Genomic DNA, 27,421 nt, shown 5'->3' with positions numbered 1-27,421 from the left:
TGGTGTATATATATATATATATTTATATCACTTTAAATTCCACAATTCATATACACGGGGTTCTGTCCGACTCAGGCCACGTCCCCCGCGGTCAATTCCCGCCAAAACATTCAGACACAGCACTCTCATTGGCTCAAGCTGTTGTCATGGAAACACTAAGCTTGACCCTCCCCCACGCTTTGTGTTATGCTTGGAAGCTCTGTGACCGGTTCAGGATGTTGCCATGCATACAGTGAGCAGGCTCCTCCACCAAAGGGCTTTCAGAAATACAGCTCTCTGATTGGCTCAGGTTGTTGCCATGGCTACATCTCCTGGGTTTGATAGAGCTCCTTGATTGGTCAGGCTGTTACCATGGATACCAGTGAGTCTGTCCCTCCCCATAGCTTTTAAGATTTGAGCCCTCTAATTAGTTTAAGCTGTTGCGAAGCATACATTTATCTGATTCCTCCCAACAGCTTTTAGAAATGGAGCTCAGTGATTGGCTCACGTTGAAATGGGTACAATGAGTTTGCCCCCTTCCTGAAGAGCTAGAGTGGTCTGATTGGGTCAGGGTTTGAATGGCTCAGCATGTTGCCACCATGGCTACCCTGAACTTCCTCCTCCATACCCTTCCCTCCCACGCCCCCCAACAATTTAACAGGCAGACCTTTTATCTATAGCAGAGATCCAAATTAATACGGAGTTAATAATCGTCCCCTTCCACTTATGGATTGAGAGGGGCCCACGGACTCCTTGTTCTGTCAGAGGGAATTTCCACTAACCATATTAACCAAACATCCCAATAAGTACCTATATTTTCAATGCCCAGTCCCTTCTGGGGGCAGTTAAGATATAACAAGGGGTAATTAAGGAGCTGTAGGGTATAAGGAAGCTATCTATAGAGTAAATTATAAAGATCTGCAGAGCTCTGGCAGGGTAGGGGTTAATGACCAGTGACATGGTTCCAACCAATGCTCTGCTCTCTATTGGCTGGACTCGCTCTCATGGTTTGGGGGAGTGAGGGATGATTGATGGGTACAGTAGAGGGTGGCGGGGGTTTTCGTGGAGGGTAGACGTGCGATTGGGTGGCTCGGGTCAGGTGACTAGATGTTCTCCACGTAATTGGCCGGGTAGAGGCCCTGCTGCCCGCTGTCCAGTCGCCCCCTACACCAGCCCTGCTCATCCTCGTCTTCCAACTTGGTCAGCTCCTCACCTGTGGGGGAGGGGACACAGAAAAACATCATGGCTGCCCTCTGACTGTCAGCTCCTGACCATGGAGCTGACCTCTCTCCTCATCCCCTTCCTGACCTTTAACTTGCCCCCTGACCCTCAGCCCACGACCTGTACCATTGACCACTAACCATGATGTCTGATCAACCTTGACCGTAGACCTCTCATCCCCGACCTGCTCTATAACTTGCCATCTGATCTCTGGTGCTCAGCTTCAAACCTGTAACTCTAATCGCTCAACCTGTTACCTCTCAAAAATACCCTGGCCTGTATTCTGACCTTTGAACTCTCAACCCATCTGATTTGCTCTTTGACCCTCAGCTCATGACCTCTGGCATATAATAGAAGCTGTACATTGACCTTCGACCTATTAACCCATAGGATGACCTCTTACCGAACCTCTAATTTCTCACCCCTAACCTGGCCAGAATGGTAAAGTATATGTGGACTGGTGACCTCTCACCTCTAACTCAACCTGTAACATGACATCTAACCCAGCCTGTTACCTCTCCCCTTTAACCTAATATGTGACCTTGCACTGTTGAACTTACATTGGCCTTGAGACAGAAAGAGAGATTAAGAAAGACAGACAGGGGCGGCTTGGCTTGCCGTCTGCCTGCATGGTCGTGCTCTAGAACAGCTATGTTTCATGCAGGCACGCATCGTGGGACAATGGTCATAAATAACTCAACTATCGATATGAAAATGAATTTACAGCAACCCCTCCTGATCACATAAATGCCCTCTTCACGTAGCAAAAAGACCGGGTTGGGACAGTCCTGATTCCTTTCGGAAGAGGTCTGCAGTGAATGGAACCTGTAAAGATGGCAGCTCACAGCACGACAACTCCGAATCGGAGCAGGCGGAACCTCAAGTGCCGCAAACCAGCACTAAAAAGGATATAGAGGACCTGTGTACCAACCTAAAGACAGCAATACAGCAGGCTGTGAAAGACTTACAGGGAGATCTAGAGTACCTGGAGGAGTACCTGGAGGAAAGAATGACGGAGGTGGAGGTTGCGGTTACTGGCATCTCTGAACGTCAGTATACTCAAGCAGAGGAAATTTGAGTCACCCACAATAAGATTCGGGAGTGGCGGAGGGATAGGAAGATGAGGAAAACAGATTCAGGGGGGTATAACATTCAGGTGAGAGGCATCCTCGAGGCAGTAGCGGATCTGGAGGACTTTTTACTGGCTTGCCTGTTCCTGTCTCTCCAGCCAGATATGATGGAAAATTAACTGATCCTGGGGCAAAGTTAAGCTAATATGGAGAGACCACAGGATGTCATACTCCAATTCCACTATTTTAAAGCAAGGACTACATAATGGAAGTGTCAAGGAACAAAGTGGATATTGAGCAAGATGGATCCAGACTTCAGATCTTTTTTGATCTCTTTCCCCATCACCCTGATGAAACTGCCTAATATGAGGACTGTTACAGAGGTATTTTACAGCGCAGGAGTAAGATAGAAGTGGGGATTTCCTTTCCGGATCATTGTGATGAAAGCCGGGACCTAGGTTTCAATCAAGGATCCTGATAAGGCCCCTCGGTTCCTAGCGAGGCTGGGTCTGAAGTTTGCCACCTCTGAAGAGCAGGGCCCGGAGGCTAGAGCAGCTCGTGGATCGCCCAGGGTAATGGTGGGGTCCCCTCGCAGATCTTCCCAACAATGTCGGAATAATCTGTAAAGCAGGCTCCCCCCTTGCACTATTCAATTGGTCGGATGGAAAATTGCTTGGCGGGGGTCCTCCGGTTAGCAGCAGTACTATTGGACTGACAGTTGCTGGGGACCACAGGTTCAGGTTAGTAAGTTGCAGGCCAGTTGCCAGTTTGTGAGACTGTTCCCCTCCATCCAGGTTTTGTTCCTTTAAGTTACACGCTCCGTTGTTGCGCCTAGGTCTAGTTTCCCATACCGTAGCAGTGGTCTCTAAGCCATAGAGGCGAATTCCCTCCCTCCCCTGGTTACCAATGGATTTCAGGGGTTTGCAGTGATTCCCCACCATAGATATGGGAATATATCACAAGACAAGAAATGTATTCCTTATATGGGAGGATCTGGAGATAGAAAGCCCTAGTTCAGTCAACAATACTTGTAAATAAATAGTTGTTTATAACATACATAAGTAAGTGTGTGCTCCGTTGATTGGCTCCAGGACACTGTTATGAGGGTTGGGGCGTGCTATGCACCCTAGAAATTGTTGCCCTTACATTTTCATGTCACCCCTATCTTTGGACAAAGAAACCACACGCCACACTCTCCAGGGAGACTGAGGTCCTTTCTTGTGTCGCGCCAGTTTGGCAGTCATTTTTCTCTCACTTATTAGTTCACCCCATTTTTCCCTACTATGTATCATATATGTTCTTCCGCTTGTCTAGGTCTGGTTTTCAGCGGTTCTCTCCCATACAGATATGTCTTCTCTGAAAGTGATTTCCCACAATGTAAAAGGAATAAACAGTCTCAACAAGTGTAGAATAGCCTTTTCCAACTAATAAAAAGGAAGAGGCCGACATCATGTTCCTGCAGAAGACCTATTTTAGCAAGTGGTCAGCACCATCATATTTTCATAAACACTATGTACAAGTGCTCCTATCTTCTGAAAAGGTAAAAAAAAAAAAAGAGAGGGGGGGGGGGGGGGGGAAGGTTAGCTAATACTTATGCCCCGTATTGTTTCAGAGCACCTTTTTTCGAACGTGTGTCAGATGCACTCCACAACATTAGGAAAGGCCTTCTCATTGTGGGGGGTGATTTTAATCAGGTTATGAATCCGAAAATGGATAGATCTGGAGGCAAAAGTGAAGGGGCAAAACAACCAGTAGCGGGAGAATCAGGGACCCTAACCAAATTTTATTTAAAGATCTTCAAGTGTTGGGATGCATCATGGAGCAAGATTATACTGTCTTCTCAAACCCTCACAGCTCTTACTCTCGCATTATGTTCGGGGTTGAAGCTCAGGTTATCTCATAGGCATATAAGAATTCGTTATCCGAAACATAACTTGGTCGGATCATGCAATGGTTATTTAGCATCTGATTCAGTAGTCTAGCAACTCTATTCCCTCTGAATTCAACCCATTGGTGGAGACTGAATGAGTCTCTAATGTGTGTACCTGAGCTCCTGAACCAGCTTAAGGATTAACTAAAGTTCTTCTTCAAGACTAACAGGCCCCAGGACACCTCATATGTGACAGTTAGGGAAATTCATAGGCTTACGAGAGGTCAATGCATGAAAGTGGCATCATTTCGAAAAAAATATTTATTAAAAAAAAAAAGATTAAGGAGCTCTCAGAAAAGTTGGCCTTCCTTGAAACTTCTCATAAGGCTACCTTCTCTAATGAGACCCTGACCTGAACGTGTTTGAGGTCAATATAGTGCAGATATTTAAAAAAGCCAAGAACCCCAATAATTGTTTGAGTCTCCTTGATCAACTGCGATATTAAGATATTCTCGAAAATATTGGCTAACCGCTTCAATACGTTTCGGACAGTTGGTGCATCCAGACCAAGTAGAGTTTATACCCATCAGACAAGCATCCTATAAAGTCGGGCGCATATTTGATCTTATTAACAGAGCTAACCAGAGCAACACCCCAACCGTACTACTCTATCTAGACACCGAAAAGGCATTCAATCGATTAGATTGGAACTTTTTATTTCAAATTTTAGCTCACATGGGTTTCTCCAGACAAATTGTCAATGCCAATCCCCATTGGCAAAAATTCAATGTGCCGGACAGATGTCTAGTTCCATAACTATTACCAGAAGCACCAGGCAAGGCTGCCGTCTCTCGCCACTCCTATTTTCACTGTCCATTCAGCCCCTGGTGGCCGATATCAGGGCACAACCTAGCATCTTCGACGTTAAAGTGGGTGACATCGATTACAAGATAGCATTGTTCGTGGACAATGTTATAGTCACGATCACGAGACCCCTAACGTCTTTCCGCAACCTTGTCCAAGAGCTGAATAGATATGGGTGATTCTCGGGTTTTAAGATCAACAACCTAAAATCACAAGCCCTAGATATTAATCTACCGCAGGTCGTTTCAAACCTTATAAAATTAAACTTTGATTTCTCTTGGAAGCCGATCTCATACCCTGGGAATGTACATATCCAAAACATATGACGCCCGTAATAGCGCCAACTAGCCCAAAATTATTAACAGCCTGAAAAAGGATTTGGAAACCCTAAATACTGCATTTTTTGGATAGGTAAAATCATCTGTTAGAATGAATCTCCTCCCCCGTATCATGTATTTATTCCGTATACTCCTGATAGCAGTCCCTAACAATGATCTGAAAAATCTCCAAATATCTATTTCTCGATTTGTATGGAGAGGGAAATGCCAGAGAGTAAAAAATGCCACTTTATACAAGCCCAAAGAGTCGGGGGTGGGGGGGGGGGGCTTGCACTTCCAAACCTGTCCAAATATTACAACAGCTCCCAATTGAGCCAACTCTTGCTATGGAATTCCAGGAGAGGGTCAAGTGGGTGGGTGGACATTGAGCACTTTGAGGTTCAGCCAGACAATATCAACATTTTGATGTAGCCGACTAACCCTAGCAGACCCCTAAGCATTAAATTGCAGCCAGTATTAAAACATTCACTTGATATATGGGACAGTCTCACGTTCTCGTTTTGGCCTCTCCTCTAGAAATTCGGGTATGATCCCTCTCTTTGACAACCTCGACTTTGCGCCCTGGTCTCCAAAGTAATACCTTTCAAGTATGGCAGCAATTGGGAATCACCCGAGTCAAAGACTTAGTACCAGATAATTCCAATAAATTGCAATTGCAATTAAAACATTTCACTGCACAAATACATAAGACGTATCAGCCTACTACTATCACGGGTTACGAATCCTTTTTCGGCTCCAATTTCTTGGATAAGCGGCTTATTTCCATCATATACCAGACGCTGCTCTGTCAAAACATAAGCCACAAGAGCCCTTATATACGGAACTGGGAGGAGGAATTTGGGGAGACATTGGAAGAGGATGTTTAGGAGGAAATTTGGTTGTTGGCAGCTAGGAGCTCCATTTGCACGTCCATAAAAGAGAATGCATACAAAATACTATATAGCTGGTACATGACACCAGTTAGAATGCATGCTATTAGCAACTTAAATTCGCCAAGGTGCTTTCGGAGCTGGGGTCAGAACAGTTTCTTGTCCTCGTTTAGTTCCATTTTGGAGGCAGATTTTTCCACTCGTTAATTCCACACTGGAACTCTCGCTAAGACAGGAACCTTGGGTGACGCTGCTATATAAACACAAATTGAAGAACTCCCAAGAAGCGAAAATAAACTCATGGGTCATATTCTCACCGCGGTAAGCTGCTGTGTTGCGGCCCTCTGGAGACAAACGAGAGTGCCAGATATGAATATGATCAGGGGAGAGGCTGACGGCCTTTCTAAGAGAGTAGCAACAAATTTGTACAGGTTTATGGCCCATGGACAGCGTCTCTGGGAGGGAATGGGTTTAGTATGGACATGGCTCTTACATAGATTTACCCCCGTCAGACCCCTTTTGCTTGTTGGGAAGTTATCATGGGAGAGATTAGAACCCTCATTGACAAAGTAGAAGGTGGTTGCAGGTTGCAAGCAATTCAGAATCCCTCCCCTCACCCTTCATGATCGTTTTCCTTCTCCCACTTTTATTTTAATTTACTGTTTGCTTATTTTGTGTGTTTTTGTTTTTCTGTAATAAGTTAGTCATCTGTATAAGGTTGACATGTGCTCCTGGATTTGTCTCAAGTTTTCTGACTATGTATAACTATATCTGAACGTGTGGGTGTACAATCCTGCCTCCCCCCCTCCCCCCATCACACACTATATTCCAGGTTTTCTTTTTGTCGTGTACCCTTCAAAATTAAAACTTAACCATTAAAAAAAGAAAAAGAGAGATAACAGTGATAGCCAGCCGTGTATATATGCATGTATAAAATATAAAATAAAGGTAAAGGGAGGGTGCATACTGTGCAAAAAGATACAAAATAGGGCAAAAAGGATAGGCACACCTATATGCAAAAAAAGTGAAAGGTTGTTATTATGTCCTGATATGTAAAACCATAGAATTCAAAGAGGGTGTAGTTTCTTTTTCGCACAACACACACACACACACACACACACACACACACACACACACACACACACACACACACACACACACACACACACACACACACACACACACACGTGTTAATCAGCACTACCAATGCAATTGTGGAGGATGGAAGAGATCACACTTTTGTACGGTTTTATCGTATGACTTTTTACAAAACCCTATGGCAGAAAATGATTTGAGCCCTTTGATGCCTGGGGCTACCAATAAATTGCAAAGGAATTCTTCAGGCCCCAAAGGGGTTAACATACAATATAAAACGCACAAATAAAATACAAAAAGCAAATCATTCATATGTGTAAATATCAACCTTCTAGCAGCCTAAGTGTACAGCTTTTCATGGGTTGACCGGGGCCATCCGGCCCCTTGGACTTCAAAGTGGTTAATATATAAATATGTATACAATGTTAATAGTATGTTGTTTTATCACCAATTTTAGTTTAGCTAGTCTTTGCTTGCCTATGTATATAGTGGCTATTTTAGACAAGATAGCACTAACGCCAGCAAGGGGTTGGTGATACTTTTGAACCGTAGCCCAGATATTGGCAGGTATCAGACTTTAGTGAATACATCATTTGGCGTTAATAACTCATTTGCATGCTCATTGCATAAGTTGCATTAAAAATATTACAGACAAATCGCTACGGTAAAAAGGCCCTTATCTTTGCTTTGGCTTCAGTGAATAGGTCAATAAACAGAATTGGCTTAAAACACCGATAACACAATGTTTTTCATTCCTTTAGTGAACCTATACCACTGAGTACTACACAGACAGACAGTTGTATACAGACACTGAGCAATATACAGACAGACATAAACACACTGAACAGTACACCGAAATTGAGCGGTTCTGTACCTGCTCTGAAGCTGAGCTCATCCTGCTCCTGGCCCTCATAGTCATACAAGGCTCGTACACGCACCCTCCCTGTCACCTCCTCCTCAAACGGGTTGGCCCCTCCATTCGAATCTCCGGCTGGGTATGGGCTGCTTCCCCCCTCTTCATCCGACCAATCAGCAGGATACGGCTGAGCGCGCTCATAACTACTTACACTGCAAGTATATACAGGTACATACATATATTTATATATCCATAAGTAGTGCGTTGGAAAAAAGTTATATAGAAATACAGTAAACTGTTGGCACACAATACTTCATAGTTGCAAAAATAAGCAGGGTTTAGAATGTCACTCAGTGCACATCTTGCCATATGTATGTGCACTTGGAGCAGCTGTTCCAGGGAGCCTATCGCTGTGGCAAGCGTGAGCAAGTGGTCTCTCTGGAGCCTCAGACCGCGTCCAGGGTGATTGCGTGCGCGAGCTGATGTTGCTCGGGCGATTCTTGGCCTGTTGGGTTGCACGATGAGGGGCTTGACGAGGGCGTGCTGAGGGCGCCCTCATTGTCTGAACCGTACACGTGATGAGGGCATTGCGCAACAAAGACAAACATTTTTGTCTCTGCACGCATCGCACCTCCCCATGCTCATGTGCACATGCGTGCGCACCATGGGCACTGCAATGCAGGTACATTGTTTTCAACACGCAGCTCGCGAGCGTGCAATCACCCTGGACGAGGCCTTAGATTGCTGATCTGAAGAGACAACTTGGAACATTGAAGGCCATTTGCAATCTTGAATGGAGTTTAGTGCTCACTGGGACAAGAGGTGGAGAGGGTGGGGCTGTGAGGAGCAGGAAGAGGTAGGTAGCTAGGTGACAGTTAGAAGAGGGAGCAGGGGGAAGAGGAAGAGGCAAACCAGTTTTGAGCTGACCAAGATTGAGTAAAGGTATTGGGGGAGTCAGGGCGGGAATGGCAAGGCTAGGGAGACTGATTCCTCTAGCAGCCAGGGGATTAGTTCCTCCAGCAGAAAAGACTCGTGATACTCAGAATTCAAGTCAGGTTGTGGTGATAGGGGACTCCATTATTAGGAGGGTAGAGAGGGCAATCTGTTGCTGTGACTGCATGAACCGAACAGTTTGTTGTCTCCCGAGTGGTCGGGTTTTGCACATTGCGGATCAGCTAGAAAGATTGTTGGGAGGAGCTGACCTAGTGGTCTAGGTACACGTTGGAACCAATGACAAAGTTAAAGAAAGATGAAGGGTCCTAAAAAATGCCACGGTAGTATTTTCAGAAATACTACCAGTGCCATTCGCTACCCCGGGGAGGCAGTTGTACCTTAGGGAGGTTAATGCATATGCATTGCATATTGCATAAGTTAAAAAGCAGGGGTCCCAGTTCCGATCCCTGAGGTACTCCACTCACGACCCTAGATCAACCTGAAAAAGTTCCATTTATGACAACCCTCTGTTGTCTATCCTTCAACCAGTTTTCAATCCAAGTGCATATATTATTACGGAGTCCAATTTGCTTAATTTTGTACACCAACCTCGTGTGGAATCAAAAGCCTTTTCAAAATCTAAGTAGACCACATCAACTGCATTACACTGGTCTAAATTCCTACTTACCTCCTCAAAGAAACAAATAAGGTTAGTTTGGCATGATCTATCCTTCATAAATCCATGCTGATTATTACTAATAATTTTGTTTTCCATTACGTATTCCTGAATATTATCCCGTATTAAACCTTCAAGTAGTCTGACCAACATCACCAGGTCAGATAACTCGTTGAAGCAAGTATCAATTGATTCAAATCATTCCAAGGAAATCTATAGACGAATGAAAATGGGATGGTGCACATTTGGAAGAAACAAGAAAACTATTTTAAGGGAAGCTTCCACTGTGCCTGAAGAGGAAAATGTTTTCTGTCTGTGCTCATGTATGGCTGTGAAATTAAAGTGGCAGTGGACTGGACATATCGGAAGAAGAAATGACCATTGTTGGACAAACATGGTACTCGACTGCATTCCAAGGGATATCAAAATACCAAAAGGACGACCTAAAGCAAGAAGATAGACACAATGTGGAGAAGAGAGGTTAACCAGGTAGGCCTTCATCCAGTAGTGGTTTGTCATGAGCAGAAGATGATGGATGGATATGATGATGATGATGGATGGATGGATGGATATGATGATGATGGATATGATGATGATGATGATTATATATATATATATATATATATATATATCTCAACTACTCACACTGCATTGTATAAAGATAAAGGAAATTTCACTTGCAGCAAAGAAAGGGGTTCTCACGTGACCGGGAGATTTAAACGCTTAGGAGATACCAGCACCCCACACCGGGGCCTATAACTCGGGATGCAGGGTGTCACCGAGACTGAGATTAATGCGGTTCAGCTCAGAAGACCCCCTGCCCCCGTACACTATTAGTAAAATTCACATTAAAGCAGCATCATTTTTTTTTTATATATATACTAATGTGCGGGAGCAGGGGGTCTCCTGAGCTGAACCGCATTGATTTCAGCCTCGGGGACACCCTACTTCCCAAGATACAGGCCCCGTTATGGGGTGCCGGTATCTCCTGCAGTATTTAAATTCCCCGGTCACGTGACGCGGAGGATTTAAACATGGTGGGGATACCGGCACCCGATGCTGGAGCCTGTATCTCGGGAAGTAGGGGTTCCCCGAGGCTGAAATCAATGCGGTTCAGTTCAGGAGACCCCCTGCTCCCGCACACTAGTATTAAAATGAATATTTAAAATGCACAATCACCTGTAAGAGCCATGCATGGAGACACAGCGTCTCTATGCAGGTCTTCCAGGCTGCAGTTTAAACAAACAGTTGCCAATCGATAGGACTTATAGCGCAATAATACTTAGAAAAAACAAGTCGTTCAATACTGCATTTTTTTACTGAACTGGAGAGCAAGCAGGGTTGCGCACGGGGAAAAGTTTGCGCACCCCTGCTCTACCTGATGTAGCCCCGACCTCCGTTTAGCTCTACTCAGGCTGCAGGCGGGTAGCCGTTAAGGGCGCCGCCATTTTGTTTGTGCGCTCGCATGCGCAGAAAAGGTTTGCGCATGCAAAGGTTCCAGCAGCCCCAGGGGCTGCACAACACATGACACAGTACAGCCAATAGGGCTGCTAGAATCTCCTGAGGGGAGATTGGAACTTTGGGTGTGCTTGAAGTTTCAGATGACAGTTAGGAGTGTGGCAGTTGGAGCTGGGAGAAAGAAGGAGAAAGAAGGAGTAAGTAATATGTGCAGATGTCAGTGCCATCTGCACTAGGCCAGATGCCCCCTATTATGCCCCAGCTAGGCCCCGACTCCCACATGGTTTGTGGTTGCGATAGGGACTTGCCCCTCAGATAGGGACCCTGCCCTGCTTAGCAATATTCGCGTTAGGGACACAGGGAAACGCGCATAGTGGCTGCGGCCTGTGGTCCAGGACACAGATCGCCCTACATTAATAAAGACACTGTTTACGGTGTGTGATGCCCACACCACGTTGCAGTCTCTTTTGTCCCAATTTAAGGCCGGAAACACTGTATTTTCTATGCAGGGGTTTATTTACAGGGATTAAATCATACAACAGGCCCACCATCCCTTTAAGAAAACCAAATAATAAAATCAAATCCTATTCCTGTTAGGGAAACTAACTGACTTTTCTTCAGTCCTCTCTAAGGACCGCTGGCCAACTATACTGGTTCCCAGCTAAAACATGCCCTGGCATATCAAAGAATCTACACAGTCTTTGCACACAGCAATAACAAAGGGTTTTTGCTTATCTGTTTGTAAGTCCTCCGGAGCAGACGTCCCTGCTTCAGCACAGGCCTTGTGTCCTTTCCTTTTTTGGGGAACTCGGCCCCACCTGAGCCCAGAGAAACTCCTTGTAGATCCCTCTGTAACCAGCTTCCGCAGCTGGGGAGCACTCCTATCTCCCCCCCTTCTCTGGGAAAAACAGTCTCTCTGCATAGCAGCTTCAGTCTGTCTTTTAAACCACTTCCTTGTTCAGTTCATTCAGAGCAGGCTGATTAGCTTCAGCTGCTGCTTTTCTCTAGGGAAGTTTAACTCTATGTGCAGCAAAAGTCCTATAGCTGCCCTATTCAGCCCCTAGAGGACAGTGATGGTATCTCAGGTGGTACAATCCACGAGGGAAACACCCAACGTAGAGGCGGAGGCTTCGCAGTATCAGCATCGGATCCATGGATCCCAGCATCGTGGTATCAGCGCGCCCGGGTGTGGCATCACCTGGCAGGTACCCAATGCATCAGTGCACCAACTCAAACATTATAGTGGGGCAGTGCTGTTGCACACACATTGGGTGGGGGAGCGTAGCATTGGAGGGTACAGCCGTGCGTGGCCTGGTTGGTGGCATATATATATCCTAGGTTATTTATGTTCAGTAAAACTGTTATGTTTCATAAGTATGTGTTTTATTGTATGCGGGTCCTGTAGCGGGATTATTCTACATCATAGAATCCTTTACAGGTGGAGGCACTACCAACCGAACATCGACTCAGGTATACCCCAGGTTCCCAGTGCCGGAGACTCAGATCTCCTGTGCACCACAGGTATTGCACCATATACACACACCGTAGCCACACATCTCTCAGGGGGTGGGGAAAGTGCGCTACACTTATGGCCAACTTCCTTAATTCCCATGCCCTCCTGGACTCTTTACAATCTGGGTTTCGTACAGCTCACTCAACAGGGACTGTGTTTACTAAAGTAGCCAATGATCTACATGAAGCAAAACCCCATGGTTATTGTTCCCTACTAATCCTACTCGATCTCTCTGCTGCTTTTGATACAGTCGATAACTCTCTCCTCCTTAATATTCTAAACACTCTTGGTATCCACAACAAAGCTCTATACTGTGTCTCATCAACTTTCTTTATTCCCATGCCCTCCTGGACCATATACAATTTAGCTTTCGTACAGCTCACTCAATGGAGACTGTCCTCATTAAAGTAGCCAATGATCTCACATCGCACATTTTCTGTCTCTATTGCTAACATGTCTTCGTCTAGTGTTGATCTGCCTCTTAGTGTACCTCCGGGCCCTGTTCTGGGACCTCTCATTTTCTCTCTCTAGACAATATCTCTTGGTGTCTTCAGCCTTCTCATTAACCTTAGGTACCGTCTCTATGAAGATGATATGCAGATAGATCTATCCACCCCTACCCTCACTCATGCAATTCAGACCCAATTCCCGCATTGCCTCCTGGCTATATCCTTGTGGATGGCACTTCACTCCTTAAACTTAATAATTGAGCTCCTCATAATTCCCCCTAAATCTGGACTAATATCCCATTTTTCCATCACAGTACATGTACAGTACTTCTATCCTGTCGCCAAAGCACGTTGCCTATGTGTGACATTTGACTCCTCCCTTTCCTTCTCCATTCACAGTCATGGCATGTCTAAGATCTGTCGCTTGTTCCTCTGTTGTATTGCCAAGATCCGCTCTTTCCTCTGTCAATCTCGTCTCCTGTGCTCTACCCATAACTGTCTCCACTCCAACCCTTTCACCGCTACTGCTCTCTCTCGCCTTAAATCTTTCACCCCTCACTGCCCCTTCCTTACCTGTGGAACTTGCACACACTCGGTATATGCCAAGAACCCTCTCTGCCCACCTTTAAGTCAAACCTTAAAACTCACGTCCTAAATGAAATATTTCAAAAGCCCAAACCAATGGCTACTGTACCAAACCCACAGTCGCTCCTCCCAATCATTGAGGCCAAGCACTGCCATCTACTGCACTTATTCCCTCACCTCCTATTTCTGTAATTCTCCCAACATACCATTTAGATTGTAAGCTCTCTGGGGCAGGGATTTCCTTTCATATTGTCTGATTTTGTTTGCAATTATTGTATTATAATTTCCTGTATTGTCACTTTTGTAAAGCACTGAGTACATTGTCGGTGCTATATCAATAAAGATATACATACAAACAAATATACAGATGTAGCAGGCGCAGATGTAGCAGATGTACAGACATGCTGGCCGCTTCTTCCGTTGAAGCATTGTGTTTGCTGCAACGAGCCAACTGTAGTAATAATGTCTGCTACATCTGTATATATTCACATTGCGGGTGTATACTGTACAGGTATATATATATATATATATATCAATATATGTATATGTATATATATTTATATATATATATATATATATACACATACATACATACACAACAAAGCTGTTTGTACTCTCATGTGATCTCCTCAATACACACTTGCTCCTGCACTCTCTGGAAGTATCCTGCGGATCAATGGCGGCTACAGCGTTTACATGGGAAGCGGACTGAACTCAGGCTCTCCTATATATCTGTCATAGTAGGCTTACTATTGGACTAAGTATTGCCACAGTTATTTTACTATTAATTAGTCAGTGCCTGGTTATTCACTAGCTTCCTTTGTCTGCTGTTACTTATACTCCATTTATTTACTGTCACGCACTATATGTTCTGTCTCATACCATATAGATCATTATGTTATATGTGTACAGCAGTATTTAAATTGCTGCCTATATGGTTTATAGAGGCTTTTGTGTGTGATATCATTGCTTTTCATGTTGCATTTCTGCTTAGAGCTTCTCTCTGTCATTGCATGGGATTACATTCACCTTCTCATGTATATATTTTATTGACAGGGTTTAGCACTTCTGGTACTTGCAGGACCCCTGGTATATTTATTCATCGGTATTAGGGCTTATCATTAGCTCTTGTTAGCCTAGCCCTAGTAGCTTAGATTGTGACCGGACGGTAACCGGTGGGAGGCTAATTGCATGCCTGACCACTCTGAGGTTACTGTGTTATACTATACATAGGGTATGTCTGATTAGTTGATGCTATTTGGCATTTAATTATACCAAGGTTTATATGTGGTGAGCTCTACAATAGGGGACATTTGAGACTGTTGTATTACATGTTTTTTATGACTTTTCTTCAATAAATTTGTTATATTTTGTGTATACCTGAGGGTACATAACTACCGCCCACCACAGTCTGACTCCTCCTTGGTCTCTTTCCCCCGGCCCATTCCCCCTACCCTACCCCACAGTCCCCCTCAGTCTGCCACCCTCCCCCCACGCTCTCTCTCACCTCCCCCGGTCTCCCCCTTGGGAGCTGGTCTCTGACGTCCCTGTTACATTGGTCAGGATGGCTCCCTCCACCTTCCGAGTCTTCTCTTTGCGTGTGATCGTGTGAGTGACGTCCGCGTTCCATTCCTAGGTTACCAGACAGGGACACAGGCACATGGGAGGGATATGGAGGGGCTAGGGGAGCACAGGAGGCAATCGTAGACACCCCCACATTTATCTCCCCTCTCTCTTCACACATTCCCACTTGCTCTCCCTGCCATCCACACACTTCCTCTGTCCCTCCTCTTCCCCTTTTTGGCTCACTCACTCCTCTCTTCCCCTCCCATTCCTCTCTCTGTGGGAGGTCAGAGGTCACTGGTGTGTCTCACCTCAAACTGGGGCCAGTTCATGTGCATCCCAGGGCCGTGTGCTGCTCTGAACCAGCGCAGATCCTCCTGGGCATCCGCGCTGCGAATCACCTGCTCCAGCTCCTGATACACGGCCAAGTAACTGTGGGTAGAGACGTGTTACAGATCCTCTCTCTCACTGTCTCATCCTGACTTCCTGTCCCACAGGTCCCCTTTTGTCTGTTACTGTGTCACACTGACTCAATGTCCCTTAGGTCCTTCTGTCAGTGTGATTCTGACTTTGTGTCTGATAGCAGCTGTCTGTGTGATCCAGCAGTGTGAGGGACAGACTCTATGTCCCATAGGTCCCTTCTGTCACTGTCACCCTACAGGGGGAGGTACAAACTCAATCTCTCTGTCTTTTTCCACTGTGTCACCCTGGTGGAGAACAGAAAGACTCATAGGTCCCCTTTGTCTGCGTCACTGTATCACCCTACGTTTGGATGGAAAGACTCATAGGTCCCTTCTATCAGTGTCACTGTGTCAACTCAACCTGCAGTGGAGGGACAGACTCGTGGCTCCCTTCTGTCTGTGTCACTGTCACCATACAGGGGAGGGACTCATAGGTCTCCTCTATCTGTGTCACTAATAAAGGGTGACAGTGCCCTCATGTGGACAAAAGAAAATCAATGCTAGAGGCTTTGTAATGCACTGCAGGTCCCTTTAGGTTTGTTAACATTGTTTGAGGGTGCCCCCTCTTCATTGACTACCGTAATGCCCTCCTTTCCCCCCTATCATTCTTCCTCTTTCTCTCCCACTTTTATCTTACTCACGCTCTCCCACCTTCATCTGTTTCTCATCTCTCCCTGTTTTATCTGTTGTATCTTTCGCTCTCTCCTTCCTGTCTCTTCTCTCCCTGTTTTATCTAACGTATATTGTCTCTATCTCTCCCTCCTTCCTCAATTTCTCATTTCTCCCTGTCTTATCTATCTTTATCTATCTCTCTCTTTTTTTTCTCTGTTTCTCATGTTATCTCACCCTCTCTCTATCTTTAACTCATAATATCTAAAGTTGTATCACCACCTCTCTGTGTCCCTCAGGAGATGTGATCTCTAGAACTGCTCACTAGAAATAGGAACTCCAGGACAGGGCCCTTGGATCTCTGACTGGAAACTGAAAATGTATATAGCACCGGACACTGGAGATGGGTCACAGAGACTGGACACTACAGGTCTGACCTCTAATCTGTAGGGTAATGTCATCAACTACCTGTGTCTCTCTGGAAATTGGACCGCTGGGACTAGACACTGGAGATGGGACCTCTAGGAATGGACACTGAAGATGGAACCTCTAGGAGATTTGAGCTCTATAACTGGACCCTGGAGGAGTAACCTCTAGGACTGGACCCTAGCGGTATGACTTTTAGGGCTGTACATTGGACATATGACCGCCAGACTGGACACTAAGCATGTAACCTCTAATACTGGACCCATGACATGTGACCTGGGACCTCTAGGACCAGATCCTGGCTATGGCACCTCTAGGACCAGGCATTCCCTACCTGCTACTCTCAGCAAGGTTAAGATGCTGCTTGATGTCCAGAAGAACCTCCCTGAGGAAGATCAGCCGCTTCTCCTCCAGTTGCTGGCACTGCTCAAACACCAGGTCCATACTTTCCATGTACTGAGGGGTGGACTTCTGGATCTCTTCCAGGATCTTCTCATAGCGCTCCTGAGCCTGAAGAGAGAGGGTGAGAAAGAGGAGGTGAGAGAGAGGAGGGAGAGGGACAGAGAGGGGTGAGGGAGAGAAAGGAAGAGATAGAAGGGGGAGGGGAGAGAGGAAACAGCGAGAGACACCAGCAGAGCTAGAGATCCCCTTTTCTCTCAAACCCCCCTCTCACTATTTTTTCTCTCTCCTCTCCCTCCATTCTTTCATATCGGCCTCTCGCTCCTTTCTCTTACCTCCACAGCTCCATTTCTCCCACGTCTCTCACCTCCCCCAAACCTCCTCTCCCCCTCCATTCTCTCACCTCCCCCACACCCCCTAAACCCGTCCATTCTCTCCCTCTCTTCTTTGTTCTCTTTCCACCTCTCTTTTTGCTCCTATTAAACACCGCTCTTTCTTCTCTCTCTTACCTACTCCTCATCTCCCTTTCTCTCATGTTTCTCTCTCACCTCCCCCTTTCCCTGCCTTCTCTATGACAACCATCTCTCCCTACTACCTACCTCCATCTTTCTCTCTCTCCATCCTCTTTCCGTGTCCCTCTCTTCCCCTGTCTCAACCTCTTTCTCTCCTCCCTTTCTGTCTCAACTCCTATCTCTCACCTTCTGCACATCCTGCTTGCACTTCTCCACTTTTTCCTGCAATTTGCGCTGTTGATCCATGGTCACTGAAGCCTCAGCTTTGCTGGTGGCCTCCCGGCTGGTAGCCAGCTTCTCCTCCTTGCAGGCCATGTGATATGCTTTCTTAGCTACCTCCACCTGAGGGTGACGAAACAGGGTCAGAATCAGGGAACCCACAGGAGGTATGGAGCTGCCACCTCTCCTCTCTCTATCGATATCTCAAATACCTTGTCCCTCCCTCTCCCGCTCTCACCTCCTTCATCTTCTTAGTTCACGGTTTCTCTCTCTCTTTCTCCCCTGCACCTCCCTCACCCTAGCTCTCTCCCCTCTCACCTCCTTTATCTTCTTAGCCCAGGGTTTCTGGGCCTTGCGGAACCCCTCCTCAGCCTCTCTGCTCTCCTTGAATCCCCCCATCATCTGCTTGTGATAGGCCTCTTTCTGCCAGTTCCGCACTTTCTCCATGTCATCAGATACCAGACGGTTCCTCACATCTTGGTGCAGATCGCCCACCTTCTCTGCCTCCGTTAGAAGCGCGCCCCACGCCCGCTCCAGGGTGCCATACTGAGGACCTGTGTGGCACACGCTCATGTGGGGCTATTCTCCACACCAAAGGAGTTCAGGGGTTGGTGGTCAGGGAGTGGTCAGTGGGTGGAGGTTCATTGGGGGTAAATAAATGGAGGTCAGTGGGTGGTGGTTTGCAGCCAATGGGTTTGGGTTGGGGGTGTTCATGGTCAGGGGGTTGTCGGTGAGTGGTAGTCAGTGATTAGGGATTTGTGGTCAGTGGGTAATTGTTTGTAGGTCAATGGATTGTGTGTGGGTTTGGTGGTCAGGGAGTAGCTGTTAGTAGATGGGTCAACTAGTGGTGTTTGGGGGGCTTGTGCTAGATGGATAATGGTCAGTAGGTAGCGGCTTATGGTTAGGGAGTGGTCATTGATGTGGGATGTCAGTGGGATGTCAGTGGGTAGTCATGGTTGATGGCCAGTGGGTGGTGGTTACGATCAAGTTGTTGTCAATGGAAGGTGTTTAAGGGTGTTGATGGTCATGGTTGATGGTAAGTGGGTTATTGTCAAGTGCAGTGGCTGGAGTTGCTATTTGTGGAGTTGGTGGACACAGTTGGGGGATTGTGGTCATGGTATTGGTCAATGGGTCGTGAGTGTCAGGTTGTGGTCAGTAGATTGTGAGTTTGAAGCTTAGGGGTTGGTGGTCCTTGATCGGACGGCCAGGGCCGCCAACAGGGGGGGACAGCAAGTACCTGCGTGGGCGTGCCCCTCGATAAATCCCGTCGCCCGGTCACCACTGGATGACAGCATTTAGCGCGCTCGCAATCCGCCAGGAAGCGCGCGCTTCTCTGCAAAGGGGGGGGTGGGAATACCTCCCCCCTCTCATGATTGGCTGGCCCGTGCTGCCAGGATTTTTTTTTTGGCCCGCACCAAGCGCTATACGAGCTGGCAAAGCTAGGCCCGCCTCTTCCTGCATGGAGCAAGTGGTAAGTACTGCTCCATGCCTCCCTGCTCCGATTTCCCCCCCGGTCCGATTTCCTCCGTGTGTATGTGAGAGTGTCTGAGAAAGTATCTGAGTGTGTGTGTCTGAGTGAGTGTGTGTGTGAGTGTATGTGAGAGTGTGTGTGAGAGAGTGTGTGTGAGTGTGTGTGAGAGAGTGTGTGTGAGAGAGTGTGTGTGAGAGAGTGTGTGTGAGAGAGTGTGTGTGAGGGAGTGTGTGTGAGGGAGTGTGTGTGAGAGAGTGTGTGAGTGTGTGTGAGTGTGAGAGAGTGTGTGTGAGAGTGTGAGAGAGTGCGAGTGAGAGTGTGTGAGTCTGTGAATGAATACAGACACCAACCCACAGTTAGTCATAGTCACCCACCCAAGTGTCAGTCACCCACCCGTCAGTCAATCACCCAAGTGTCACCCACCACCCAAGTGTCAGTCACTCACCCAAGTGTCAGTCACCCACCCAAGTGTCTGTCAGTCAACCCAAGTCAGTCACCCACCGAAGTCAGTCACCCACTCAAGAGTCAGTCACCCACCCCATCACCCACCCACCCCCACACCTACTCTCTCTGTCTGTCACCCACGCTCTCTCTGTCTCTCTCTTTCACCCACACTCTCTCTGTCTTATCTTAACCCCCCATAGACAGGTAGGGAACACCCCAGGCCCATACTGAATCGCTATGGGTGGGGGGTGCGGGGGGGCTGCTCCTTCCATTTGTCCTGGGCCCCATGATTTCTGTTGGCGGCCCTGCGGGCGGCTGTGGTCAGTGGGTGATAGTTAAAGGTTGTAGTTGTGGTCTGTGGTCAGATGAGGTGGTTTATGGTGGAGTAGGGTGGTCGATGGTTGTACCCTTTTCGATGAGTTGACGCCAACGTTTGGCCCAGTCAGTAATCTGCTGTGAGTATCCCTTCTCTATCTTGGCTCGATCCTGCAGGCAGCTCATCAAATCATTACAAAGACGGTGCCCGTCATCGATCCGCTTTACTGTGCGCTTGTAGTGCCCAACCTGCAGACACACAACTATAAAACTCAACACAAGGACACAATTTAACACAATGACAGAAGTCAATGCAACACAACACAATGTTTAAACTCAACAACTATTGAACTAGAGTGAGTGCAGAGAAGAGACACCAAATTAATAAAGGTGATGGACAATCTAACGTATGAGGAGAAGCTAGCTAAATTAGATTTATTTACATTAGAAAAGAGGCGTCTAAGAGGGGATATGATAACTATATACAAATATATTCGGGGACAGTACAAGGAGCTTTCAAAAGAACTATTCATCCCACGGGCAGTACAAAGGACTCAGGTTGGAGGAAAGGAGATTTCACCAGCAACAAAGGAAAGGGTTATTTACAATAAGGGCAGATAAAATGTGGAATTCATTACCCATGGAGACTGTGATGGCAGATACAATACATTTGTTCAAAAAAAAACACGTTAGACATCTTTTTAGAAAGGAAAGGTATACAGGGATATGCCAAATAAGTAAACATGGGAAGGATGTTGATCCAAGGAGTAATCTGATTGCCAATTCTTGGAGTCAGGAAGGAATTTGTTTTTCTCCTTATGAGATATCATTGGATGATGTTTCACTGGGTTTTTTGTTTGCCTTCCTCTGGATCAATATGCTGTAAGTACGGATATAGGATAAAGTATCTAAATTTAGCATAGGTTGAACTTGATGGACGCATGTCTTTTTTTCAACCTCATCTACTATGTAACTGTGTAACTATGTAACAAAATAACAACTTAACATAACAATACAACACAAGACTCAACACAGCAACAAAAAAATAACAATACTACACAACTCAACACAATAACATCAACATAACACAGCTCAACACGACTCAACACAATATTATCGATCTACTTCACTGTGTACCTTTGGTACTAAACTGGCAAACGTACAATTACACCACTCAGCAGATCTTAACACAACTCAATACAATTCCATCAATACTCTTTACCATGCCCTTGCAGCACCCAACCTGCAGACGCACAACAACACAACCCAAATCAACGCTATGACACAACACACCACAACACAACATTTTCATAATGGCTGATTTTAATTATCCGGAACACAAACTGGAGCAATGAGATTAGCATTACAACTAAAGGAAACAAGGTTTTGGGGGTGCTAAAAGACAATGATGTGAAGAAATTATTAAGGAATCAACCAGGAGAAAGACATTACTAAATTTGTTAATATCAAACAATGTAGAAGTAATAAATATTCAAGTTAGGGAACATTTGGGAAACAGTGATCATAACACTGTCTCATTTGAAATAAATTATCAAAAAAACAAATTATACGGGTTCAGCACAGACTTTACATTTCAGAAAGGCTTATTTTAATAAATTGAATAATAATCTACGAGGAATAATTTGTGATGACAATTTTGCAGGAAAAAATGTGGAAGAAAAACGGGCAGTCTCTGAAACATTGTTAGAAGAGCACACTTATGAGCGTATGCCCTTGGGTAATAAATATAAAAGAAACAAGTCTAAACCAATGTGGCTAAATAAACAGGTAAAGGAGGAAATGGAAAGGAAGAGGCAGGCATTTCAATTCTTAAAGTCAAAAGGGACAGAGGCATCATCTCAGAATTATAAGAAATGTCACGTCACAAAGGTTGCAAACGGACAAGCAGATCATCAAAAATTGAATATGAAAAAAGGATTACAATAGAAAGCAAGATCAATCCTAAAATATTTTTTAAGTACCTTAATAACAAAAAGATTAGAAAATAGAAAATAGGACCCTTTCAGTGTGTTAAATGGACAGGTAAATTATTGAAAATAAGTAAAAGGCAGAGGTATTAAATACATGCTTTGCCTCTATATTTATATGGCAAGTGTCAATTGCTAAAATATTGGAACAGGAGGAAGCCACAACCTCTATATTAATGAACAATTGGTTCACTGAGGAAGAAGTGTATAGGTGGCTTGATAAAATTAAAGTAAATAATAGCCAAACCATTATATATATATATATATATATATATATATATATATATATATATATATATATATATATATATATATATATATATATATATATATATATATATATATATATATAGTGACAAAAACCCTCCACAGTAAAGCATAAAGCAACTGTAAATATTACTGTATGTTCATTTGCATGTCTTAGACAGGTCTGCAACCCTGTCTTTCCCCATTGTCACCCAGCATACAGCGCTTCCACTGCAGCAAGGGATTCTGGGAAATGACATGCAAATGAGCACTCAGTGCCACCTTTTGTCTCAAGCTCGTATTACACAAGCCAATCCTCATTGGGTATTGTGCTATATTGTGCAAGGGAGTGCTATAAAGGTCCTGTTTTTAGGACCGAAACGTTGGTGTTTTGTGCCTGCTTCACTAATACAATTCTTTTTGCTAACAAGTGTGCTGTCTCTTCCTTGCTGTGCCTGCTTTGGATTCCCTGGATTCTCTGGTCTGCCTGGTAAGGAGCCTTTGATTATATATATATATATATATATATATATATATATATATATATATATATATATATATATATATATATATATATATATATATATATATATATATATGTGGGGTTAGTATGGGATAATTTTCAATGCATAGAAAAAATAAGATCAAAGTTGTATGCAGAAAACTTCTACAAAATAATCACTAGGTGCTTATTTCTAAAACAGCTTGGTCAAAGAGCTGTAAAAAAAAACTCACAGTCCTGATACATATTCTTACAAGGATGAAATCAACTTCAGTACAGGTATAAAAAAATCTTAATTTATTGCAATAGAACAGCAGCAAAATCACAACATTTGAAGTCTACAAGGCCTTTCCACAGGTAGGTGTGGCTGCTTTAGGAAAGGCTTTGTAGGCCTCAAACGTTGTGATCGTGCTGCTTTTCTTTGTAAGCAGTACCAGATTACCCAGTGCACATTCTTGTAAGCAGTGCCAGATTGCCCACTAGGTACACTATGCATGTGCATAGGGGCCCCCAAAGTTAGGTGTCCCTCGTGGGTTGCGGTGGGCCAGTGCTACGACTCCCCAGATCTCCATGCAGCAGCCTCGTTATCACGGTCTGCCATACTCTCCCTCCTCCTGTCGGCGCCAGTATCCAACTTCCGCCTGACTGGCGGAGGGAGCTGGAGGAGGGAGCTGCAGAGCCCCCGGACCTCATTCAAGCTAAGGTGTGGGTGTATAAGAGAGAGAGGTGTGTCTCTTACCTTCTCCGGAGCGGCCCTCCTGCTGCAGCGTTGCGTTGTCCTGGCGACCCGACGTCAAATGACTCCACATGGTGAAGCGTTGCCACATGGCGATGCATTGCCATGACAATGCGACGTCACAGGATGCAATAATATCATGACACTGCGACGCTACAGGAGGAGAGCAGCCCCGAGAAAAGGCACCTGAAGTTTTTGTATCTAGGGGCCCAAGATGGTCTTAATCCGCCACTGCTTGCGGACCATTGTTTTTTTTTAGAGTGCTATCTCTTCTCGCGATAAAATTCAGGAATACCTTATGGATAAAACAAATATTAGTAATAGCCAGCATGGAGTTATGAAGGATTAGTTGTGCCAAACTAACTTTATTAGTTTATTTGAGAAGTTAAGTAGGAATTTAGACCAGGGTAATGCAGTTGACCTGTTCTACTTAGATTTTACAAAAGGCTTTTGATACGGTGCCATGCAAGAGATTACTGTACAAAATAAAGAAATTGGACTCAGTAAAAATATTTGCACCTGGATTGAAAACTGGTTGAAGGATAGACAACAGAAGGTTGAAATAAATGGAACCTTTTCATGTTGGGCTAAAATCGTGAGTGGAGTACATCAAAGATCAGTACGGGAACCCTTTTAAACTTAAAGTCTTCATCTTTGCTGATGACACTAAATTGTGTAAGGTAGTATTATTCAGAGGCGTTTGTAATTCCTCTCTAGAAGGACTTGGGTAGACTGGAAACTTGGGCAGGTAAATGGCAGATGAGGTTTAATACAGATAAATGTAAAGTTATGCATTTTGAAAACAAGAATAAATAGGCAACTTCCAAATTAAATGGGGTAAAAGGATGGAGAAGGATTTAGGAGTGCTTGTAGACAGCAGGCTTAGCAATAGTGCCCAGTGTAAGGCAGTAGCTGCAAAAGCAAATAATATCTTATCTTGCATTAAACGAGGTATGGATGGAAGGGAAGTAAGCACAATTATGCCACTATATAAAGCATTAGTAAGACCACACCTTGAATATTGAGTACAGTTTTGAGCTCCCTTCCATAAAAAATACATTATGTAACTAGAAAAAGCACAGAGAAGAGCCACCAAATTGATAAAGGGGATGGACAATCTGACTTATGAGGAGAGGCTAGCTAAATTAGATTTGTTTACAGTAGAAAATAGGCATCTAAGAGGGGATATGATAACTATATACAAATATATTTAGGGTCCAATACAAGGAGCTTTCAAAAGAACTATTAATTCCAAGGGCAGTACAAAACGACAAAGGGTCATCCCTTCAGGTTGGAAGAAAAGAGATTTCACCTGTTAAAATGTGAAATTCAGTACCCATGGAAACTGTGATGGCAGATACAATAGATATCTTTAAAAAAAAAAAAAGGTTGGACATCTTTTTAGAAAGGAAAGGTATACAGTGATATACCAAATAAGTAAACATGAGAAGGATGTTGATCCAGGGAGAAATCTGATTGCTATTATTGGAGTTATGAGACATCATTGGATAATGTTTCACTGTTTTTGTTTGCCCTCCTATGGATCAAAATACTGTAAATACAAATATAGGATAAGTATCTGATGTCTAAATTTAACATATGTTGAACTTTATGGACATATGTATTTTTCAACCTCAGCTACTATGTGACAATAACACCACTCAACACAACTGTACACAACACAGCTGAACACAACTCAATGCAATGTTATCGATCAACTTCACTGTGTGCCTTTGGTACCTAACCTGCAGAAGTACCACTACAAAACTCAGCAGAACTTAACACACCTCAACACAATAACATCAATCCTCTTCATCATGCCCTTGTAGTGCCCAACCTGCAGACACACAACACAAATCAACAAAATAACACAACACAACTGAACACAACCCAATTCAACACAGCTCAACGCAATGTTCTCCACTGAATTGTACGCCTTGTGTACCCAACATGCTGATGCACACCTACACAACTCAGCAGAACTCAAGGCAACTCAACACACCTCAAAGAAAGTCATCAATCTGCTTCACTATGCGCATATAGTGCCCAACTTGCAGGCCCACAATAACATAATGACACAACTTAATACAATTACACATTTCAACACAATTCACCATAATGCAGTGTTCCATTTGGAAAGCTGTATGTATGTACTGTATGTCTTTATTTATATAGCGCCATTAATGTACATAGTACTTCACAGTAGTAATACACGTAACAATCATATCAATAACAGATACAAATACTAATAATAGATACAAATTCAATACAACACGTAATATACATGTTTATGGCACCTTAGCAATAACACACCTCCCAGAAGCTGTCTGTTGTGTCCTCCAGCGATGCAGTATCATCGTAAGACCCTGACATAGTGACCTCTCAGCGTCATACACTGCGTAACAAAGGGGGAGGGGGGTAGAAGTTAGAGAGTAACCCACTTCCTGAGTGCCTTAATGCACTTCTAACATCTTACTTGTACATATTTTTGCAATAACCCAACTCGTAGGTGCCTTATTGCCCCTGTAACATTTTATTGCATTACCCTATCTCGAGTGCGTTTTTGCACCTATAACATTCTATTGCAGTAACCCAACTCTTGAGTGCGTTTTTTGAGTGCCTAATTGCCTTTGCAGTGACACCCAGCACCAAACCTTTTTCTGCAGAGTTTCACTCCCGTAACTCGGCAGATCATTGTGTCTCTGATGTATCAGCTGACAAAGGTTAAACTCTGAACTCTGGACATGCAGCAGACACACCCTCAGCTCAGAGCACTCTTACGCTGCTCCCTCCCCCCCTTCTGCACCGAGCATTCTTACACTGCCCCCCGTACACACACACACACAGTGCTTTTACATTTTTCCCCAGACCCAGCACTCTTATATTGCTGCCTCCTTGACCAAGCACTCTTAGTCTGCGCCTATAGTGCCGGCGACAGCGACGGCAAAACAAATGCATTGCCGCCATCGCGTGCCCTTATAGTAAGCGCAACGTGACAGTGCGATGGTTTGGTCTCGATCGCTGGAAGTTATCTCTATTTGATTTTTCCAGCAACCGTAGCCTGACCGTTGCGTCGCTGGCACTATAAGTGTAGCCTTACATTGCTCGCATCCCGCTCTCTTACACTGCTCCCACACACACAACCAGTACGGTTACCCTCCCCTCTCCCCAACAACCAGAGCTCTTAAACTGTTTCCCCACCATCCAGCACTCTTACACTCCCCTCCCCATACCCAGATCTCTTACACTTCTCCCCTTCACACCAAACGCACTTACACTGCTCCCCCGGCACCCAGCATTCTTACACTGCTCCCTCCCCTCCCTGCACCCAGTGTATTTACACTTCTCACCACACCAGGCGCGCTTTTATTTCTGCATCCTTGCACCCAGTGCTCTTAAACTGCTTCCCCCTGGCACATACCACACTTACATTGGTATCCTCGTTCATTCAGCACTCTTACACTGCCCCTTACCCAGCACTCTTACACTGCCCCCCCCCTCACACGATCTCCACACCTAGTGCTTTTACGCTGCGCTCTCCCTCACCTAACGCTCTTACTTCCCCCCCTCACACCCAGAACTCTTACATCCAGCACTCTTACATTCCTTATCTGTACCCAGCACTCTTAGGCTGCTGCCATGGTGATCGTGACGGCGCGCAGGAGGACGCACGTGGAGCGATCACATTGATGTGCTTCTAAGAGGCTGTCTGTAGAGCGCGCGAACACACGCAGAGGCGCCGGCGCTCACAATT

The 27,421-nt window shown here is 45.0% G+C and overlaps 1 protein-coding gene and 1 long non-coding RNA gene across 7 annotated transcripts; one reads left to right on the top strand and one right to left on the bottom strand.

Moving 5' to 3' along the window:
- Nucleotides 1-27,421, bottom strand: PACSIN1 (protein kinase C and casein kinase substrate in neurons 1). 6 transcript variants are annotated; one of them, XM_075581065.1, is made up of 10 exons: nt 27,270-27,421; nt 25,965-26,062; nt 20,288-20,444; nt 18,284-18,519; nt 17,933-18,088; nt 17,170-17,345; nt 15,651-15,771; nt 15,284-15,408; nt 8,181-8,374; nt 1-1,192 (listed from the first exon to the last, which is right to left on the bottom strand). In XM_075581065.1, exons 2-10 carry the CDS (start codon nt 26,022-26,024, stop codon nt 1,083-1,085), a joined length of 1,335 nt encoding a protein of 444 aa, XP_075437180.1. In that variant the 5' UTR covers nt 26,025-26,062; nt 27,270-27,421; the 3' UTR covers nt 1-1,082. The 6 variants fall into 6 exon arrangements, with proteins under 6 accessions (XP_075437180.1, XP_075437177.1, XP_075437178.1 ...); XM_075581062.1 differs by having other exon boundaries at nt 25,981-26,062; nt 27,270-27,420; XM_075581063.1 differs by lacking the exon at nt 27,270-27,421 and adding an exon at nt 26,944-26,966 and having other exon boundaries at nt 25,981-26,062.
- LOC142474972 (uncharacterized) lies at nt 11,400-22,919 on the top strand. Its single transcript, XR_012790653.1, has 3 exons — nt 11,400-11,426; nt 12,668-12,699; nt 22,861-22,919. It is a non-coding gene; the product is annotated as an uncharacterized LOC142474972 (long non-coding RNA).

This window comes from Ascaphus truei, unplaced genomic scaffold (assembly GCF_040206685.1).
Source record: "Ascaphus truei isolate aAscTru1 unplaced genomic scaffold, aAscTru1.hap1 HAP1_SCAFFOLD_1029, whole genome shotgun sequence".
Taxonomy (NCBI): domain Eukaryota; kingdom Metazoa; phylum Chordata; class Amphibia; order Anura; family Ascaphidae; genus Ascaphus; species Ascaphus truei.
This window is presented reverse-complemented; position numbering and strand designations above follow the sequence as displayed.

Coding starts and splice junctions, on each gene's coding strand:
- PACSIN1 (XM_075581065.1), bottom strand. CDS start 26,024: ATGATACTGCATCGCTGGAGGACACAACAGACAGCTTCTGGGAGGTGT. Junction 18,520..20,287: donor GCGTCAACTCATCGAAAAGG/GTACAACCATCG, acceptor TGTGCCACACAG/GTCCTCAGTATGGCACCCTG. Junction 15,772..17,169: donor AACCTTGCTGAGAGTAGCAG/GTAGGGAATGCC, acceptor CTCTACCCACAG/TTACTTGGCCGTGTATCAGG.